Source organism: Pseudophryne corroboree, chromosome 2, assembly GCF_028390025.1.
Source record: "Pseudophryne corroboree isolate aPseCor3 chromosome 2, aPseCor3.hap2, whole genome shotgun sequence".
Lineage (NCBI taxonomy): Eukaryota > Metazoa > Chordata > Amphibia > Anura > Myobatrachidae > Pseudophryne > Pseudophryne corroboree.
The window spans coordinates 427,184,805-427,207,193 of record NC_086445.1 but is presented as its reverse complement, the minus strand read 5'-3'; the positions used below and the strand labels follow the sequence as shown (position 1 = coordinate 427,207,193).

The 22,389-nt window shown below is 45.9% G+C and overlaps 1 protein-coding gene across 2 annotated transcripts in view; it reads left to right on the top strand.

Annotated features, from left to right (window-relative positions):
* The window catches only part of ZBTB11 (zinc finger and BTB domain containing 11), a 54,327-nt gene extending 41,300 nt beyond the window's left edge, over positions 1 to 13,027 (top strand). For both annotated transcript variants that reach the window (XM_063953593.1, XM_063953592.1), the window contains exons 9-11: positions 4,438 to 4,596; positions 5,473 to 5,648; positions 12,086 to 13,027. In XM_063953593.1, the coding sequence (XP_063809663.1) occupies positions 4,438 to 4,596; positions 5,473 to 5,648; positions 12,086 to 12,603 (853 nt within the window). In that variant the 3' untranslated portion in view covers positions 12,604 to 13,027. The remainder of the gene's footprint in view (positions 1 to 4,437; positions 4,597 to 5,472; positions 5,649 to 12,085) is intronic.
* Positions 13,028 to 22,389: the final 9,362 nt, after the last annotated feature.

Sequence of the window (22,389 nt, the reverse complement as noted above, 5' to 3'; positions counted from 1 at the left end):
AGATAAGTAGCAGCACAGGGGTAGTGGATTGTAACCGGAGGAACCTGCTAACTTCTGTATGAGGCGCTCCCCTCCCAGTTATATATACGGTTACACAGATGTGCCCCATAAATTGAAGCGGCTGCCATTTTAGACATTATTCAGACGCGCCCAGCAGCGGGCGGGAACAGCAGGGGGAGTAAACGCTCACTTTCTCCCTACAGTCTGTCTCTTTCTAATTCTATATAGTGACAGGACTGCTGATTGTGGTGTGTGAGTGAACGGGTACTTAAAACATGGCTTCTAAACCACCATCCAAACCCACAAAAATTTCATATGTTTGCTCAAAATGTGAGAAAAAGAGCACAGGTGTGGGCAGCACCTGGGTTTGCAACAGATGTGTATAACTGGATGCACAGGCTGGGAGCAGTGGTTCGTCTAGTTCGTGGCAAAGTGCCTTAGTTGATTTATCCAGAGAAATGGTGGAATATCGCAAGCAACATTTAGAATGGGCAGCGGGATTCTCTGAGACCATGGAGGAATATATGATTAGACTTACTACCCACCCTCACACATGTAGAAAAACCTGTCTAAAAGTCAGTTAAAAGACCCCTTTCGTTTGTACAGGAGGAGTCAGAGGAAGAAGAGGGCCTTTTGGTAGATGAGGAGATAATTGCTATGTCCCCTTCAGAGGAAGATTCAGATATGAGGGGGTTGGAATCCCTTATTGACGCAGTGAAACAAGTCCTTGGCTTCAAGGAGGATGAAGTCAAGGATCCTGAGGATTTTGATTTGTTTGGGGCTCAAAAACCTCAGACGGCAGGATTTCCCATACCTAAGACGCTGCAAGAACAGATGGGTCAGGCCTGGAAACAACCTGATAAACGTTTCCAATTGCCAAGGAAGTTTACGGTTCACTATCCCCTACCGATAGGGGTTATGGGAGACCCCACCGATGGTAGATGCTTCCTTAGCCAGATTGTCAAAAAAGACAATCTTGCCTATACCTAACGTTACCACATTAAAGGATGCTTCTGACCGTAAGCTGGACACTGCACTTAAGTCCATCTGTGAAGCAGCGGGGGCATCACATAGACCAGCACTGGTATGTTCCTGGGTTAGTAAGGCTATGGGCTGGTCAGATAGCGCAGTGACAGAAGAGGGTAACCAGGAAGAGATTTCTCGCTTAGCAGGGCATATCCGCAAATCGGCCTCTTATCTTTGCCAAGCAGCAAAAGATGCTACTAGAATAGCATCTCGTATTTCCGCTTCAGCAGTGCCGGCAAGGCGCATTTTATGGCTCAGAGATTGGCGGGTGGATTCGGACTCTGAAGGCAGTAGAGGCAATCCCCTTCGTAGGAGATACCTTGTTCGTCCAGAATTGGACAAATGGATTTCACAGGCTATGGTGGGGAAATCAACCTTTTTACCTACCTTATACCCTAGAACCACACCGACGGTCAGACGAGGGTACTCTGGACAAACCTTCACTACATTCAGTACTCAATCCTTTCGTGCCAGAGGTAGATGCTATGGAGGTCAGTCTAGAGGAAACAGAGGAAGGCGACATTCCAAGTTGGTAGCTCAAAAACAGGACCCTAAGCCCACTAAAAAACAGTGGCATGACGGTCTCCCAGGTCATCTTGGATCTCCCAAGGTGGGCGCACGGTTGACCGTTTCGGGAAGCCTGGGCCGAAACAACTCCAGAGATCTGGGTCAACAATATTATATCCCAGGGTTACAAAATAGTTTCTCATACGTCCTCACAGTCAATACTTCACTACGGGTCTACCTCAGTGCCCTCAAAAGGCAAGGGCATTGAAATCGGCTATCCAACAGTTGATCTTATCACAGGTCATAATGGCAGTGCCGGTACCACAAAGAGGAACGGGATTTTATTCAAATCTTTTTGTGGTACTCAAACCAAATGTGTCGGTCAGACCCATTCTAAACCTGAAGGTGTTAAACCAATTTCTCACATTTTACCACTTCAAGATGGAATCGATACAGTCTGTCATAGCTGGGTTGGAACAAGAGGTCTTCAACACGGTTGTAAGAATATGGGGGTTACCACAGGTGGACATCATGGCCTCCCCACACAATCATCAACTTACGAACTATGTTACCAGGACACGGGATCCAGCGGCAGTAGTAGAGGATGCGTTGTCAATTCCCTGGCTTTACGATCTGCCATTTCCTCTCCTGCCACGAGTATTAAAGAAAGTAAAAAGGGAAAGAACGTGGGTAATCCTAATAGCTCCGGACTGGCCTCGCAGAAGTTGGTACTCAGATCTGAGGAGTCTTGGAGGTTGCTGCAGAAGGAGGATCTGTTGTCACAGGGTCCATTCCTGCATCCAGACCTGAAAAGTCTTCGTTTAACGGCCTGGCTCTTGAAGCCAAAATTCAAAAGGGTATTCCCAGTTCAGTGATTCCTGCTATGATTGCAGCAAGGAAACCAGTTACGGCGGCTCACTATCATCGAATTTGGAAGAGATACATGGATTGGTGCTGGAACCCCAGACAGTTCCGTATTAACAGATTGTTAAGTTTCCTTCAGGATGGTTTGGAAGGTGGTTTGAGATTGGGCTCTTTGAAGGTGCAGGTCTCGGCCCTTTCTATTTTCTTTCAGCAACGTCTGGCTTCCTTACAGGAGGTACAGACATTTTTGCAGGGAGTGTTGAGGCTTCAACCACCCTTTCGGCCCCCCATGGGTCCGTGGGATTTGAACCTGGTTTTAGAAATTTTAAGATCTGACACTTTTTTGAATCTTTGGAAAGAGCTGACCTTAAATATGTGTTCTGTTGCTTGCATTGGCTTCAGCAATGAGAGTTTCGGAACTAGCTCTATCTTGCAAGAGCCCCTTTTTAGTCTTCCATGAGAATAGAGCAGAACTTTGTACTAAAGCAGAGTTCCTACCCAAAGTAGTTTCAAGTTTTCATATCAACCAACCTATTGTGGTTCTGTCTTTTCAGTTGTCAGATGGTGATAGTTCGCTGGATGCAGTCAGGGGACTTAGAGTGTATGTACGAGCAACTAAGTCCCTTAGACGGTCAGATGTGTTATTTGTCTTTTATAATGGGTCCAAAAGAGGTTGGCCGGCGACAAAGCAAACCTTGTCCAGATGGATAAGACTCGCTATTCGTCAGGCTTATGTAGCTAGTGGTAAGAGTGTCCGGTTTTGGGTAGGTGCTCATACCACCAGGTCGGTAGGGGCTTCCTGGGCAGCTGCCAGCGGAGCCTCTACGAGTCATATTTGTTGAGCTGCAATGTGGTCTTCAGCTCACACATTTACTCGTTTTTACAAGTTTGACAGGTTTGCGGCTAAAGATTCTACTTTTTGTCCAATTGGTTCCGCAGGCTTCGGGCAGCACTCCCACCCATGGGAGTATCTTTGGGATGTCTCCAGCTGTCTGATCTCCAGTGTCCCCTAGTGGATGATAGAGAAAAGAAGATGTTGGTACTTACCGATAAATCGATTTCTCCAAATCCACTCGGGTATACTGGACACCCACCTCGGTGCTGCTTGCCTGTGTGTTCTTGTTAATTTGCTTCAATCTGGTTCTCTAGTTCTTAAAGTTAAGAATTGTTTGTTTTCCAGTATTACTGGTTTACGCCATGGCATGTATGGTTCTTTCCTGAATATCTTCTTCATGTTCCCTCTTCACGCCGTACAATTTTCCAAACTGAAGGGTGAAGGGGGAGGAACCAGCTGTGCACTTTAGTTGTTTTACATATATTGTGCCACCTCCGGTCTACATTCTTCACACCCCAGCTGTCTCATCTCCAGTTTTCCAGAGTGGATTCAGAGAAACCGATTTATCGGTAAGTACCAAAATCTTCTTTTAAGTTACTTGCCATGCAGTGCTTTACTGCTTAGCTTGCTCTTGTATAATTGTAAATACAGTTAGAACCACAGATTACATTGACGTATTGCAGTCATTTTAGAGATTCCATTTGTAAACCATTTTTTGAGGTGAATTTTGTTTGGTCTGCAACAAATCAAGAATTAAAATACTAATTTCCGTTTAATCTTCAATGGATAAACCAAAATATTTAATATACAACTTTATTAAAATAAGTGGCTTTAGGAAATGTTTTAGCATAGTGTACTTCATATTAAAACAGGAATATGCAGTATGATTTGTTTTTTTGTTTTGTTACTGCTGTACTCATAAGTACCATTTAATTGAATTACAGCGAATGTCAATATCCTGACTTGAAAAAATAACTTGATATGATGTGCTTACCTGAGACAAGTCACCCAGTGTCACTAATCAAAATGACGCGTGTTCCAGTATATGTCACTCATTGTCACTCATTTTGTTAACATGGATCAGTTATCATTTGATCTCGTAGAAATGTTGTGAATTTTGAATAGAAACAAATATGTTCAATGTGATGTTAATCAGACCGTCTTCGCTGTTTATGTAATATGGTTCTAATTCACATTGAATATAGGTGTGACAGTAGCTTCTGTGAAGCCCGGGATCTGCAGCAACACATGAACAAGCACCTAGGGGTGAAGCCATTTGAGTGTGAAATTTGTGGCAAGTGCTACAGTTGGAAGAAGGATTGGTATTCCCATGTAAAATCCCATTCTGTTACGGAGCCATACAGGTGAGGACGTCTCTTGTGCGTGTGTGATAGGAGTTAAGAGTACAGTGGACCTTTTATAGCAAATAAGGACACATTTGAAGTGTTCGCATATACATAATAGAGGATTATTTACACAATATAGCTATACCTGGTAAGCTCACCTGCCAGCATTTGAATTGTGCCTGTAAAAGATAAACAGATTTATCACAACTGATTATCTGTTTAATTGTGATTAATGTTCCTAAATTAACATCATATGAATGTACGGATACAATGTATGTCTGTATTAAAACAAATACACAGGACATCATTTTTCTGCAACAAAATATTTATTACAGGAAATAGTTTGGTGAGCACTTTGTGTATTTTAATCCATTTTGTAAACTATTCACTTACCTTCTCACACCTGTATTTTATTTAGCTGGTTTTATCAATTATGTTGAATTTTAAGAGGAAATAATTCTAAAATTTTAATTTTATGTGCACCATATGGGACATTCTTTTTATTTTTGATGTACAGGATTACCAATAAAGGTAATTTGTTATTGCTTCTAAATGGTCTGGTTTAAGGTGATTAGTGCATGTCTTATTGCAAAAGGAAAGGAAATGGTGTAAAGCAGGGATGGGGAACCTTCGGCCCTCTAGCTGTTGTTGAACTACACATCCCAGCATGCCCTGCAATAGTTTTAGCATGGCCAAATAGAAAAACTGCAGCAAGGCGTGCTGGTATGTGTAGTTCAACAACAGCTGGAGGGCCAAAGGTTCCCCACCCCTGGTGTAAAGAGAGAAACTAAGTAAATTGGTTAAAGCTTCTATTAGTGAGACGGAGGGACCGGGTTAAGGAGAGCTAGAACTATATAAACAAGTAAGATTGTGTGACCATTTTACTGCTTTCAGATGTAATATTTGTGGAAAGGAATTCTTTGAGAAGTCCCTATTTAGGAGACATGTGAATAAAGCAACTCACGGCAAGAAAGGGAGAATTAAGAGAAATATTGAACGAGTCTGTGACCACTGTGGAAAAACATTCACCCAGCTGAGAGAATTCAGAAGACATGTAAACAATCATGAAGGTAAATAACATTGTTACTGTAGAACACAGGGGTGGGGAACCTTTTTTTCTACCAAGGGCCATTTGGATATTTATAAAATCCTTCGGGGGCCATACAAAAATTATCAACTTAAAAATTACCCTGCCCCTTAATGGTACAGAGTGGGCGCGCCCAAAAAAGGTGTGGCCAATTAAAATGGGACGTGATACACATATGCCCCCAATAGTACAATGCCAGATACACAAATGCCCCCAGCAGTGCCATATATGCCCCCACAGTGCCAGATACACAAATGCCCCCCACAGTGTCAAATACACAAACGCCCCACCCCGCTGTGCTGCTTACCACTGTCAGGGGTCAGGACAGGGAGGAGAGCGCGGCGATGGTGGCAGCGTGTAGGATCTCAAACCAGCCGCTGGTTCGTGAGCCAATCAGAGCTCGCGGACCGGCAGCGGCGGCTCCTGATTGGCTGCCGGTCCGCAAGCTCTGATTGGCTCATGAACTGACGGTTGGTTTGAGATCCTACCCACCGCTGCCGCTGGACTGAGGGGTGACGTGTCTCGCTGACACACAGACAGCAGTGGGCCGGAACAGATGACTCTGTGGGCCTTATGTGGCCCGTGGGCAGAGGTTCCCCACCCCTCCTGTAGGAGGTAAAGATATGAAACAAAATCCAATGCAAGATCACTGCAATAAATCTATGGGAGTGGGCGCTTCTGTCCACTTTGATTTTTTCCTTCATTTTCCGTTTTTGGATTTGCCAAGTGTAACTATTAAGGAATGATAATATAAAATAGAACTCTAATAATAAAAATAAGATTTTACTCACCGGTAAATCTATTTCTCGTAGTCCGTAGTGGATGCTGGGAACTCCGTAAGGACCATGGGGAATAGCGGCTCCGCAGGAGACTGGGCACAACTAAAAGAAAGCTTTTAGACTACCTGGTGTGCACTGGCTCCTCCCACCATGACCCTCCTCCAAGCCTCAGTTAGGATACTGTGCCCGGAAGAGCTGACACAATAAGGAAGGATTTTGAATCCCGGGTAAGACTCATACCAGCCACACCAATCACACCGTATAACTTGTGATACTATACCCAGTTAACAGTATGAAATATAACTGAGCCTCTCAACAGATGGCTCAACAATAACCCTTAGTTAGGCAATAACTACATACAAGTATTGCAGACAATCCGCACTTGGGATGGGCGCCCAGCATCCACTACGGACTACGAGAAATAGATTTACCGGTGAGTAAAATCTTATTTTCTCTGACGTCCTAGTGGATGCTGGGAACTCCGTAAGGACCATGGGGATTATACCAAAGCTCCCAAACGGGCGGGAGAGTGCGGATGACTCTGCAGCACCGAATGAGAGAACTCAAGGTCCTCCTCAGCCATGGTATCAAATTTGTAGAATTTTGCAAACGTGTTTGCCCCGGACCAAATTGCAGCTCGGCAAAGTTGTAAAGCCGAGACCCCTCGGGCAGCCGCCCAAGATGAGCCCACTTTCCTCGTGGAATGGGCTTTTACTGATTTAGGATGCGGCAATCCAGCCGCAGAATGCTCCAGCTGAATTGTGCTACAAATTCGTCCTGGAAATATAAATTTTTAAGGCCCTGACTACGTCCAGTAACTTGGAATTTTCCAAGTCCCTAGTAGCCGCAGGCACTACAATAGGTTGGTTCAAGTGAAAAGCTGATACCACCTTAGGGAGAAACTGGGGACGAGTCCTCAATTCTGCCCTATCCATATGGAAAATCAGATAAGGGCTTTTACATGACAAAGCCGCCAATTCTGACACACGTCTGGCCGAAGCCAAGGCCAATAACATGACCACTTTCCACGTGAGATATTTAAAATCCACAGTTTTAAGTGGCTCAAACCAATGTGATTTTAGGAAACTCAACACCACGTTGAGATCCCAAGGTGCCACAGGAGGCACAAAAGGGGGCTGAATATGTAGCACTCCCTTTACAAATGTCTGAACTCCAGGCAGTGAAGCCAGTTCTTTCTGGAAGAAAATCGACAGAGCCGAAATCTGGACCTTAATGGAACCCAAGTTTAGGCCCATAGTCACTCCTGACTGTAGGAAGTGCAGAAAACGACCCAGCTGAAATTCCTCTGTTGGGGCCTTCCTGGCCTCACACCACGCAACATATTTTCGCCAAATACGGTGATAATGGTTTGCGGTTACTTCTTTCCTGGCTTTTATCAGCGTAGGAATGACTTCCTCCGGAATGCCCTTTTCCTTTAGGATCCGGAATTCAACCGCCATGCCGTCAAACGCAGCCGCGGTAAGTCTTGGAACAGACAGGGCCCCTGCTGTAGCAGATCCTGTCTGAGCGGTAGAGGCCATGGGTCCTCTGATATCATTTCTTGAAGTTCTGGGTACCAAGCTCTTCTTGGCCCATCCGGAACCACGAGTATCGTTCTTACTCCTCGTCCTCTTATTATTCTCAGTACCTTTGGTATGAGAGGCAGAGGAGGGAATACATAAACCGACTGGTACACCCACGGTGTCACTAGAGCGTCCACAGCTATCGCCTGAGGGTCCCTTGACCTGGCGCAATATCTAGTTTTTTGTTTAGGCGGGACGCCATCATGTCCACCTGTGGCCTTTCCCAACAGTTTGCCAACAGTTGGAAGACTTCTGGATGAAGTCCCCACTCTCCCGGGTGTAGGTCGTGTCTGCTGAGGAAGTCTGCTTCCCAGTTGACCACTCCCGGAATGAACACTGCTGACAGTGCTAAGACGTGATTTTCCGCCCATCGGAGAATCCTTGTGGCTTCTGCCATCGCCATCCTGCTTCTTGTGCCGCCCTGTCGGTTTACATGGGCGACTGCCGTGATGTTGTCCGATTGGATCAGTACCAGCTGGTTTTGAAGCAGAGGCCTTGCCAGACTTAGGGCATTGTAAATGGCCCTCAGTTCCAGAATATTTATGTGTAGGGACGACTCCTGACTTGACCAAAGTCCTTGGAAATTTCTTCCCTGTGTGACTGCCCCCCAGCCTCGAAGGCTGGCATCCGTGGTTACCAGGACCCAGTCCTGTATGCCGAATCTGCGGCCCTCTTGAAGATGAGCACTCTGCAGCCACCACAGTAGAGATACCCTGGTCCTTGGAGACAGGGTTATCAGCCGATGCATCTGAAGATGCGATCCCGACCACTTGTCCAAGAGGTCCCACTGAAAGGTTCTTGCATGGAACCTGCCGAATGGAATTCTGCTTCGTAGGAAGCTATCATTTTTCCCAGGACTCGTGTGCAGTGATGCACCGATACCTGTTTTGGTTTCAGGAGGTCTCTGACTAGAGATGACAGCTCCTTGGCTTTCTCCTGCGGGAGAAATACTTTTTTTCTGTTCTGTGTCCAGAACCATCCCCAGGAACAGTAGGCGTGTGGTAGGAACCAGCTGTGACTTTGGAATGTATAGAATCCATCCGTGCTGTTGTAGCACTTCCCGAGATAGTGCTACTCCGACCAACAACTGCTCCTTGGACCTCGCCTTTATAAGGAGATCGTCCAAGTACGGGATAATTAAAACTCCCTTTTTTCGAAGGAGTATCATCATTTCTTCCATTACCTTGGTAAAGACCCTCGGTGCCGTGGACAGTCCAAACGGCAGTGTTTGGAATTGGTAATGGCAATCCTGTACCACAAATCTGAGGTACTCCTGGTGAGGATGGTAAATGGGGACATGTAGGTAAGCATCCTTGATGTCCAGGGATACCATGTAATCCCCCTCCTCCAGGCTTGCAATAACCGCCCTGAGCGATTCCATCTTGAACTTGATTTTTTTTATGTATGTGTTCAAGGATTTCAAATTTAACATGGGTCTCACCGAACCGTCCGGTTTCGGTACCACAAACAGTGTGGAATAGTAACCCCGTCCTTGTTGAAGTAGGGGCACCTTGACTATCACCTGCTGGGAATACAGCTTGTGAATTGCCTTTAGCACAGCCTCCCTGCCTGAGGGAGTTGTTGGCAAGGCAGATTTGAGGAAACGGCGGGGGGGAGACGCCTCGAATTCCAGCTTGTACCCCTGAGATACTACTTGAAGGATCCAGGGATCCACCTGTGAGCGAGCCCACTGATCGCTGAAATTTTTGAGACGGCCCCCCACCGTAACTGGCTATGCCTGTGGAGCCCCCGCGTCATGCGGTGGACTCAGAGGAAGCGGGGGAAGAATTTTGATTCTGGGAACTGGCTGACTGGTGCAGCTTTTTCCCTCTTCCCTCGTCTCTGTGCAGAAAGGAAGCGCCTTTGACCCGCTTGCTTTTCTGAAGCCGAAAGGACTGTACCTGATGATACAGTGCTTTCTTAGGCTGTGAGGAAACCTGAGGTAAAAAATTTTCTTCCCAGCTGTTGCTGTGGATACGAGGTCCCAGAGACCATCCCCAAACAATTCCTCACCCTTATAAGGCTCTTTGTGCCTTTTTAAAGTCAGCATCACCTGTCCAGTGTCTGGTCTCTAATACCCTCCTGACAGAATGGACATTGCATTAATTCTGGATGCCAGCCGGCAAAATATCCCTCTGTGCATCCCTCTGTGCATCCCTCTGTGCATCCCTCATATATAAGACGACGTCTTTAATATGCTCTTATGTTCGCAAAATAGTATCCCTGTTTGACAGGGTCACAGACCACGCTGCAGCAGCACTATCTGCAGGTCTCAGTCTAGTACCTGAGCGTGTATATACAGACTTCAGGATAGCCTCCTGCTTTTTATCAGCAGGTACCTTCAAAGTGGCTGTATCCTAAGACGGCAGTGCCACCTTTTTTGACAAACGTGTGAGCGGCTTATCCACCCTAGGGGATATCTCCCAGCGTAACTTATCCTCTGGCGGGAAAGGGTACGCCATACTTTTTAGAAATTACCAGTTTCTTATCGGGGGAACCCACGCTTTTTCACACTTCATTCACTCATTTGATGGGGGAACAAAACACTGCCTGCTTTTTCTCCCCACACATAAAACCCTTTTTTAGTGGTACTTGGGTTAATGTCAGAAATGTGTAACACATTTTTTATTGCCGGGATCATGTAACGGATGTTCCTAGTGGATTGTGTATATGTCTCAACCTCGTCGACACTGGAGTCAGACTCCGTGTCGACATCTGTGTCTGCCATCTGAGGGAGCGGGCGTTTTTGAGCCCCTGATGGCCTTTGAGACGCCTGGGCAGGCGCGGCTGAGAAGCCGGCTGTCCCACAGCTGTTACGTCATCCAGCCTTTTATGTAAGGAGTTGACACAGTCGGTTTATACCTTCCACCTATCCATCCACTCTGGTGTCGGCCCCACAGGGGGCGACATCACATTTATCGGCATCTGCGCTGCCACCACATAAGCCTCCTCATCAAACGTGTCGACACAGCCGTACCGACACAGCGCGCACACACACAGGGAATGCTCTGACTGAGGACAGGACCCCACACAGCCTTTTGGGGAGACAGAGAGAGAGTATGCCAGCACACACCAGAGCGCTATATAATTTAGGGATTAACACTATATTGAGTGAATTTTTCCCAATAGCTGCTTGTATATACAATATTGCGCCTAAATTTAGTGCCCCCCCTCTCTTTTTAACCCTTTGAGCCTGCAAACTACAGGGGAGAGCCTGGGGAGCTGTCTTCCAGCTGCACTGTAAAGAGAAAATGGCGCCAGTGTGCTGAGGGAGATAGCTCCGCCCCTTTTTCGCCGACTTTTCTCCCGCTTTTTAATGAATTCTGGCAGGGGTATTTACCACATATATAGCCTCTGGGGCTATATATTGTGATATATTTGCCAGCCAAGGTGTTTTATTGCTGCTCAGGGCGCCCCCCCCCCCCCCCCCAGCGCCCTGCACCCTCAGTGACCGGAGTGTGAAGTGTGCATGAGGAGCAATGGCGCACAGCTGCAGTGCTGTGCGCTACCTTGGTGAAGACTGATGTCTTCTGCCGCCGATTTTCCGGACCTCTTCTTCTTGCTTCTGGCTCTGTAAGTGGGACGGCGGCGCGGCTCCGGGAACGAACACCAAGGCCAGTTCCATGCGGTCGATCCCTCTGGAGCTAATGGTGTCCGTAGCCTAAGAAGCCCAAGCTAGCTGCAAGCAGGTAGGTTCGCTTCTTCTCCCCTTAGTCCCTCGATGCAGTGAGCCTGTTGCCAGCAGGTCTCACTGTAAAATAAAAAACCTAAAATAAACTTTCTTTCTAGGAGCTCAGGAGAGCCCCTAGTGTGCATCCAGCTCGGCCGGGCACAGAAATCTAACAGGCTTGGAGGAGGGTCATAGTGGGAGGAGCCATTGCACACCAGGTAGTCTAAAAGCTTTCTTTTAGTTGTGCCCAGTCTCCTGCGGAGCCGCTATTCCCCATGGTCCTTACGGAGTTCCCAGCATCCACTAGGATGTCAGAGAAATAATAATTTTTATAAGGTGTATGTAATATTATGTAACACATGATTATTTCTGTCTTTTTTTTTTAAAGGGGTAAAGCCGTTTGAGTGCTTGACTTGTGGCGTAGCGTGGGCAGACGCCCGTTCTCTGAAACGCCATGTGAGGACACACACAGGGGAGAGGCCTTATGTCTGCCCTGTATGCAATGAAGCCTACATAGATGCTCGGAATCTACGTAAGCACATGACCAAGTATCATAGCAACTATATACCCTGCAAGATTATGTTGGAAAAAGACAGTCTACAATTCCACCACCAAGGAACCCAAGTTGAACATGCTGTAAGCTTTGTGCCAAATGAGCTAGAAGAATCACAATCTGAAATTGTAACAGAGGAAGTTGAGACTGTTTTGCTATCGGGAGAGGTGGTTGATACCATTGAAGCAGTTACTAGCAGCCAGGAAGGTGCTTCTGTGTCTTCACTTTCTGACCAAAGCATCATGCAGGTGGTAAATTACGTACTGGCCCAACAGGGGTCTAAGCTTCCTGATGGGTCTGATGCCTTAGAGACTGTGGAAGTAGAAGTTGGCCATGTGTCAGAGGTCCTATGACATCAATATGCAATTAGCTGGAGCTGTATATACTGTAGCACTTACTCCATGCCAATAAAGTATGTGACCCTCATGTGTAACCAAATACTTAAATGGTTTGCTGCTTATTTTGTGTATTTGCATATACCCCTACTTGCAGTGGCCTCCTTATAGTTGTAATTACAAAACATAAAGTACAAGCTGTAATATTTCGTTTTAGGTTAGGTTTTTGGACCTATGTTTTTTTTTTTTGCACTTTATTTGCATTTCCTTTTCTAAAACTATGAACAGAATGTAGGAATAAATGAATGTGCTCTTTGGTTTCTGTGAGGCATAAGGAGTAACTTATCTGTTAGATGTTCAGTAGTTGCCTCGGTGAAGTGTACATGAAGCCGTTATGTACCTCGTTACAAATAAACTAATAAAATACTCCATATGAATAAAACCTAACAATGTATAGGTATGCTTGCACTGGAAATTACATGGTTACGGATAGATGCAAAATTGTTTTTAAATGTTTCTTGTATTGACGGCTGTATTACCAGCAAAGGGACCTGTGCACAAATGCAGATTATTACAGTTATTAATTATTTTTCATTGTTGTGCCTTTTTAAATGTACACAGTTTAACAATATAAGACACTACAGCAATTATATTGTAAAACATGTCTGGTAACTTGTATGTTGGTAGGTGCAGTTCCCGGACTAGTAATCATTACATCTTGTATGGAATAAAGTTTAAATGGGTGTAGAATGGTATGCCGGCGGCCAGCATACTCGCAGCTGGGGGAGCACAAATGAGTCCCTTGTGGACTCGCTGCGCTTGCCACGCTATTTATTCTCCCTCCAAGGGAGTTGTGGACCCCCAAGAGGGAGACTAGTTGTTGGTATGCCGGGTGTCAGAATTCCGGCGCCGGGATCCCAACAGCCGGCATACTGAATACCACCCTGTGTAAATGTGTATGTTAAGGTAGCCATATGACTTACGGGCTCTCTCGGTTAAATTAGGAGTCAGGCAAATCATTGGCAGAACTAGTGGCATAAGTGGATACTGTTTGGAGCGTGCATCGGCATAGTAAGCTGTATATACATGGTGCGATATGTACTATGTTTTCTACCGCTATGGACTATATAGGCCATGTCGGTAGTTCATATTGCACTGTGTGTATGGCCCATTAGATTTTATTTTAAGGGTATAACAACTAGTTAGATTTTTGCATAAACTGTTGATGAATGGTGAACCATAAGCTATATATCCGGATCTTCACAAGTGGCAGGATTTATATCTTGATGCACACCTCAAGCCAGTTGCAATACTCTCCTAATGCAGCGACACTTACTTCTAATAAGCTTGACGCTTTCACATAAAGGTATCTTTCAACTTCAAAGCAGACTGCTGTCCAGCATGTGTTTGCAGAGCCAGCGACCCGGGCCTCAAAGGGATCATGCAGGACATAGAAGGTTGCTCTCAGGAAGGATTTATTTATACAACAATAAAATATATATATAGATTAAACAGTAAAATGAGGGGAAACCGAGTGAGTTGTACTCGCCATGGGAAGAGGCTGTGCACTGTGGCTGGGAAGTGCCAGGATACCCCAGCTCAATGAACAAAAGCCTCAAACTTAAGGTAAGGCAACGATCAAACACAGTAGAGAAAAAGAGAGTATTTTTCCGCACCAAATTATTTAAAAAAAAAAACTAAAAATAATAAATTAATTAAACGAATTTTAACAGTAATTGAAACTAAGGGATGGAGTGCACGAAATTAAATCCAATTCCTTTTCCCTTCTCATAGTTTAACGATCAAACACGTCCTGTCTCCTCTGTGCAGCACTTTGTCATCAACGTGTTTCAGAGGTAACCGCCTTTCTCTTAAGTCCTAGAGAATGTTGGGGTCCACATTAGTACCCTGGGGTATTGACTGGTACACTAGGAGCCACTGGCACTTTAAGAGTTTGAGAGTGTGGGCTGGCTCCTTCCTCTATGCCCCTCCTACCAGACTCAGTTTAGAAAATGTGCCCAGGGGAGCCGGTCACATCTACAGTAGGAGAGCTCTCCAGCGTTTCTCTAGTAAAAGTTTTCTTAGAGTTTATTATTTTACAGGGAGGCTGCTTCGTGGGACTAAGGAAGGGGAGTAGTGTCCACCCTGCGGGGTCTGAGCCACTATCTCCGCTGACAGGATACTGAGCTCCTGAGGGTGCTGATTGTTGGCCACTCCAGACGACCGCTCACTCCCGCAGCATGCCGCCACCCCCTTACAGAGCCAGAAGACTTTGGTGGCGAGTGAGTCACCAGCCCCCCGGCAAGTGGGGAGCCGGTGTGAAGATGGCAGCAACAGGGTAGGGAACGCAGTACTAATATCTCACATAGCCATGTCTAGGGACACTGTGTCATATGCTGCAGAAGATGGTTCCTCTCAGGCGGGATCCATTCCATGTACACAGGATGCTTTGTCTCAGATCCCTATTGTTGAACCTGAGTGGTTAACTTCTATCAAAGGGTAGCTAATACTGAGTCTGAAACTCAGGTGTTGAAGAAGTCTATGGCAGTTTGGTCAGGCACTGTCCCTATTCCTGCAAAATTCCCTAGCATGTTCCCACAGAAACGTGCACTTGCCCAAATTATGCAAGATGACATGGATACTGATTCTGATACTGCAGACAGTGATGGGGATGTGCTTAGGGGGGCGGCATCCCTTGCTAAGGGGGTGCAGCTCATGATTGAGGCCATTAGAGATATGTTAAATATTAATGACACCACACTGGAGCAGGTTGAGGAGGCTTACTTCACTGACAAAAAGAAAGCCTCGCTAAGCTTCCCTGCGTCTAAAGAATTAAACCCTTTATTTGAAAAATCCTGGGAAAACCCGGAGAAAAAATTCCAGATCCCAAAAAGGGTTCTGGTTGCTTTTCCCTTCCCTGAAGAAGATAGGGAAAAAAATGGAAAAACCCACCCGTAGTTGACGCTTCTGTTTCCAGACTGTCTAAAAAGGTGGTTTTACCTGTCCCTGGATCTACTGCGTTAAAAGAACCGGCTGATCGTAAGATTGATACTACGCTTAAATCCATTTACACTGCTTCAGGAGTGGTGTTAAGGCCCACTATTGCCTGTGCATGGATTTCTAAAGCCATAGTAAAGTGATCAGGCACATTACTAGAGGATTTGGATACAATGGATAGAAGCGACATTGAATTGTTTTTACGCAACATACAGGATTCTGTGGGGTTCATGTTGGAATTCATGAAGGACCTGGGTACGCTGACTGCACGGATTTCTTCCATGTAAGTCTCAGCCCGCAGGGGACTCTGGCTACGCCAATGGTCTCCAGACGCAGAATCCAGGAGAAGTGTGGAAAACCTAACCTACACAGGTCAGGCTCTATTTGGGGATGCGTGGATTTCCATGGCAACCACGGGTAAGTCACCTTTCCTTCCCTCTGCTACACCTTCTATGAAGAAACCATTTTCTTCAGCTGTGCCGCAGTCCTTTCGGACCACTAAGGCAAAAAAGTACAAGCCTCCTACCACTTTCTTTAGAGGTGGTGTGGCAAAATCCAAAAAGCCTGCACCCGCAGGCTCCCAGGACCAGAGACCTGTTTCTGGTTCCTCAAAATCCTCAGCATGACGGTGGACCTCAAAGCCTGGAGGACAGGCTGGTGGGTGCGAGACTCAGACGTTTCAGACACGTCTGGGTGTCGTCCGGCCTGGATCCCTGGGTACAGGATATTGTGTCCCAGGGGTACAGACTGGAGTTTCAAGAACTCCCGCCTCACTGATTCTTCAAATCAGGCTAGCCAGCTTTGCTGACAGACAGGACTATCCTACAGGAAGCCATCCTAAAATTGGAAAAGTCACAGGTCATTGTCCCAGTTCCACCTCATATGCAAAACAAGGGTTATTATTCAAACCTTTTTGTGGTACCAAAACTGGATGGTTCGGTCAGACCAGTTTTTAACTTGAAATCTGTGAACCCTTACCTGAGGGTGTTCAAATTCAAAATGGAGTCTCAGAGCAGTGATTTCAGGTCTGGAGGAGGGAGAGTTTCTGGTATCCCTGGATATCAAGGATGCGTACCTCCACATTCCGATTTGGCCGCCTCACCAGGCTTATCTCAGATTTGCACTGTTAGACAGTCACTATCAATTCCAGGCACTGCTATTCGGCCTCTCCACAGCATCGAGGGTGTTCACTAAGGTGATGGCAGAGATGATGGTTCTCCTCCGTAGACAGGAGGTGAACGTAATCCCATATCTGGACGATCTGCTGATAAAGGCATCGTCCAGGGAGAAGTTGCTGCAGTCCATTGTTCTCATGACTCATCTGCTCAGGGAACACGGTTGGATCCTGAATCTTCCAAAATCACATTTGGAGCTGACCAGGAGGTTGTCTTTTCTGGGAATGATCCTCAACCCGGAAGTGCAGAGGATGTTTCTCCCGGAGGAGAAAGCGTTGGTGATACAAACAATGGTCCGGGAAGTCCTGAGCCAGCCCGGGTTTCGGTTAATCAGTGCATTTGCCTTCTGGGAAAGATGGTGGCCTCCTACGAGGCTCTACAGTACGGAAGGTTTCATGCTCAGCCCTTCCAACTGGATCTCCTGGACAAGTGGTCGGGATCTTATCTACACATGCACCAGAGTATACGTCTGTCACCGAAAGCCAGGATTTCACTCCTCTGGTGGCAGCAACTACCTCACTTTCTGGAGGGCCGCAGGTTTGGGATTCAGGACTGGGTCCTTCTAACCACAGATGCAAGTCTCCGGGGCTGGGGTGCAGTCACTCAGGGGCGGAACCTTCCAAGGATGGTGGTCAAGCCTGGAATCCAGCTGTACAATAAACATTCTGGAACTAAGCCATCTGCAACGGTCTTTTCCAAGCGGCCTATCTTCTGCGAGAACGAGCCATTCAAGTGCAGTCGGACAATGTAACGACGGTGGCTTACATAAACCGACAATGCGGAACGAAGAGCAGAGCTGCAATGTCGGAGGTGACAAGAATCATCCTCTGGGCAGAAAAACACGCGTTGGCGCTGTCAGCAATCTTCATTCCAGGAGTAGACAACTGGGAAGTGGACTTCCTCAGCAGACACAATCTCCATCTAGGAGAGTGGGGAGTCCATCCGAAGGTGTTCGTGGATTTAACAGATCCTTGGTGTGTACCTCAAATAGACATGATGGCCTCTCGTCTCAACAAGAAGCTTCGGCTGTATTGTTCCAGGTTGAGGGACCCATAAGCCGTGGCGGTGGACGCCCTAGTGACTCCGTGGGTGTTCCAGACGGTGTACGTGTTTCCTCCACTTCCACTCATTCCAAGAGTTCTAAAACTCATAAGGAGAACAAGAGTTCAGGCAATCCTCATTGCTCCGGACTGGCCAAGAAGGGCTTGGTACGCGGATCTTCTGGCTCTACTGCTAGAAGAGCCGAGGCCTCTTCCTCTTCGGGAGGACCTGCTACAGCAGGGGCCGTTTGCTTATGAAGACTTACCACGGCTACATTTGACGGCATGGAGGTTGAACACCAGATATTGGCTCGGAAGGGCATTCCGAACAAGGTTATTCCTACCCTGATACAGGCTAGGAAAGGAGTAATGTCTAAACATTACCATCGTATTTGGAAAAAAATATGTATCTTGGTGTGAGTCCAAGAAGTTTCCTATGGTGGAGTTTTAGCTGGGATGGGTTCTCCTCTTCCTACAAGCAGGTGTGGATATGGGCCTGCGTTTGGGATCCGTAAAGGTCCAGATTTCTGCCCTATCCATTTTCTTCCAGAAACAGTTGGCTTCCCTCCCTGAGGTTCAGACTTTTCTGAAAGGGGTTCTGCACATTCAGCCTCCCTTTGTGCCGCCTACGGTGCCCTGGGATCTTAACATAGTGTTACAGTTCCTCCAATCGGATTGGTTCGAGCCTCTACCGGAGGTTGAGGTCAAGTTTCTCACATGGAAGGCTGTCAGTTTGTTGTCCTTAGCTTCTGCTAGACATGTGTTGGAGTTGGGGGGCTTTGTCTTGTAAGAGCCACTACTTGATCTTCCATGAAGATAGAGCTTAGCTCCGGACCCGTCAGCAATTCCTTCCGAGGGTTGTCTGCTTTTCATATCAACCAATCTATTGTGGTGCCAGTTGCTACGGACTCCTCAATTTCATCAAAGTCCTTGGATGTTGTAAGGGCTCTGAAAATTTGTGTAGAGCAGGACTGCTCGTCACAGAAAATCAGAATCTGTCCTGTATGAGCCCAAGAAACTTGGGTGTCCTGCTTCTAAGCAGACAATCTCTCGCTGGATCAGGTTCACTATACAGAATGCATATTCTACGGCATGATTGCCGTGTCCTACGTCTATTAAGGCCCACTCTACTCGTAAGGTGGGTTCTTTCTGGGCGGCTGTCCAGGGTGTCTCGGCTTTACAGCTTGGCCGAGCGGCTACTTGGTCTGGGTCGAACACGTTTGCAAAGTTTTACAAATTCGATACTTTGGCCGCTGAGGACCTGAAGTTTGATCAATCAGTTCTGCAGGAGCCTCCGCGCTCTCCGTCCCGTTCTGGGAGCTTTGGTACATCCCCATGGTACTAATGTGGACCCCAGCATTTTCTAGGACAGGGATGGGAAACCTTTTTTCTACCAAGGGCCATTTGGATATCTATATAATCCTTTGGGGCCATACAAAAATTCTCAACTTAAAAAATTACCCTGCCCCAAAAATGGGTGTGGCCAATTAAAATGGGATGTGATACACATGCCCCCAATAGTGTAGTTCCAGATCCACAATTGCCCCCACAGTGTCAGGTATACTAATGCTCCCACAGTGTCCGGTATACAAATGCCTCCAACAGTGTCAGATCCACAAATGCCCCCACAGTGTCAGGTATACAAATACCCCCACAGTGCCAGATCCACAAATGCCCACAGAGTGCCAGGTATACAAATGCCCCCACAGTGCCAGATCCACAAATGCCCCCCCCCCCCCACTGTGTTGCTCACTGCTGCTGCACCATCCGGCGGCGTGTCTCGGGTGTCAGGACAGGGAGGAGAGCGCGGCTATGTCGGGCGGCAGTGGCGTGTAGAACCTCAAACCAGCCGCCAGTACGTGAGCCAATCAGAGCTCGCAGACAGGCAGCGGCGGCTCCTGATTGGCTGGCAGTCCGCGAGCTCTGATTGGTTCACGAACCGGCGGCTGGTATAAGATCTTACCTGCCGCCGGACATAGTAGCTGCGCTCTCCTCCCTGACAGCTGTGAATGCCAAATTGCTTTCTCACAAATATTTAAAATGCCCGCTCTAATATATATTGCAGACGCCAGGCGCATCTTATTACCATATATGATAAAAGTGCGCTGTACATCGCAAAACACTGCATCCCATAAGAGAAAACAATGCACCCACACATTATCTGAGTTCCAAAGCTCATTGATGTATATCTTTGTTATTAAAAGGATATGGATTCAATATATTACAATGTACAGTATACCTATAGCTACAACTCATACAGTAAGCAGTTACATACAGTTACAGGCCAGTTACAGCAAATACATCACCATATCTTTCTCGTATAAAAGTCTCTCCAGATCACTCTCTTTCTGTAAAATCATGCTGGAACTCCATCATCGTCTGAGACAGAACAGGAACTGAGCTCCTGTGTGATCAGCAATGTGTTATCTAGTTTTTTGGGGGAGGGAACTTATTCATGATGAGTCACTAGTCTCTTTGTATATGCTAATCAGGTTCAGCCTTGGGGACGTCCAAAGGGGCTGGCTGAGCTTCCTGTCCACTACCTGTTTGGAATATCTACTCTAATAAAAGTGATTTTAGCTTTTATACATTTAATCATAATTATTTGTTGCCATGTCCTACAACTTGATAACAAGTATCAAATGAATCTACACATTAATCTGCTTGCTTTAATACCAAATATGACAGGTGTATCTGGTTTCGTTCAAATAATACACATACATGACATTACTTCATTATATAATTTTAAATCATCATGATGTCTGGCGCTTGATATTATTATAATTATGTACTGTATGAAATAAGTGTCGAATCCATCTCTGTGGCATGTCCGTGTAAATGCGTGTGTTACCATATATTGCTGTGCTCGCTGCGCGTATTTGCAAGTATAGGACTTATATGTGTGTAGTTTGTATGTTCTTTTTATGTAATATTTGTGACTTCGACAGTCCACCCTTTGGCAGCAAACAATAACTGCCATCAATTATTAACATAAGAAAAAAAATATTTCATACAATAATCGGTGACCTAGACACAAATATGTATGCATTTCGCAAATCAGACACTTGACTATATTTGGGGAAGACAGGGAGGAGGACGAGACAGCCTCTATAGGCACTCGGCGGTCACGGGACCACTGGTTGGGTGTGGGACAACATTCAAACTATAGAGTATGCTGGGACAGTGCTTTGGCCTATAATGTCTGATTTGCGACGAACATTTCACACATACATGTACCTACGTCTTTGTACACTGATGTTTGGATTCGATTGAGGTTCTGCTGGGTAGATGAAGAAGACACAAACAAATCGTGACAGTGACATAAAATTTTCATGATCTACATATTCCTATCATTTTCTGAACATTGTTTCCATTTCTGGAACGTATTCTAGGTCTGTTTAATCATTGAACAAGGGTTATAAGTAGTGTCCTTCCTAAATAACAAACCTTTGGAGTTCGGGGAGAGCCACTCATAAACCTTTCTTCCACATATATTAATGAGCTCTTTATCTGCAATGTGTGAATAGCCATTGTCTGATTGTTCCTGATTACCTCTGAACTCCATAACTACTAGAACTTGGATTTTTCTCTGACTTTAACAAACTGATCGGCTAATCCTGGGATCCTATAAGGAAATCACTCCTTTCTCCAGAACCAGTTCCAGTCCCACACTCGACTCCTCATAAAAAAAAACTTGCAAAAATAGAATATCCTGAAAGAAAATGTTTGTCAGCGGGAAAGAGAGAAATAGAACAAAACAACTCTTGTTCATAACAAATCAATTACAATGACTGGTCTTTCTGCAGTCCTTTAGTACACTCAGGTAGTGTTCAACAGTGCCGCCTCTCAGTCTTCACGGAACAGAGTCTCTAGTGATACTTTTGCGATCTCACTCCATTTACGAGTTCCTTCCGGACTACCGACTTTCCTGCAATGGGAATCGTGGACCCAAGTCTCTCTCTTGGCTACTTTCACTGGGATAGTGCTGTCAACAAAACTTGGCATGGTCCTTCCCACCTGTCTATTAGGCAACCTGAGCGTAAGAACAATCACACAGTCTCTTGGTTCACAATCAAGACAGTTAGTATTTGGCATACCAGCAATCTACAGTTTCAAGTTCTTTTGTCAAGTTCTCAAATGCTGGCTCATCTCAATAAGGCACTGTACTGTCACCTCATTGGTGTATTTCTGATCATTGTGCGGATCAATCATGACATGAGGTTGTCTTCCAAAAACAACAAAAGAACACAAATACCAAAACAAAAAACAAATTTCGAAGAGGGTGACTCATTGAGTGAAGATCGGGGAGTGGTTCCGATGCTACATAATACTAGTGGCAGTATCTATGATCACAATAGTACAATTTCAAGCTTTGCTCCTACTTCTAGGGGTACCATTATCTACATACAAATTTCTGCGCAATTTTTCTTTGCGGTAAACAAGGCAGCATCCGTGGCGGCAGGAAATGCCTCTACCCAGTTTGAGAAAACATCAGTGCACACCAATACATAACAATAATTCCTAAAGGGTGTTAACTGTACGAAGTCGATTTGTATTTCCTGAAAAGATCCGTCTGCAGGAGGGATATGGGA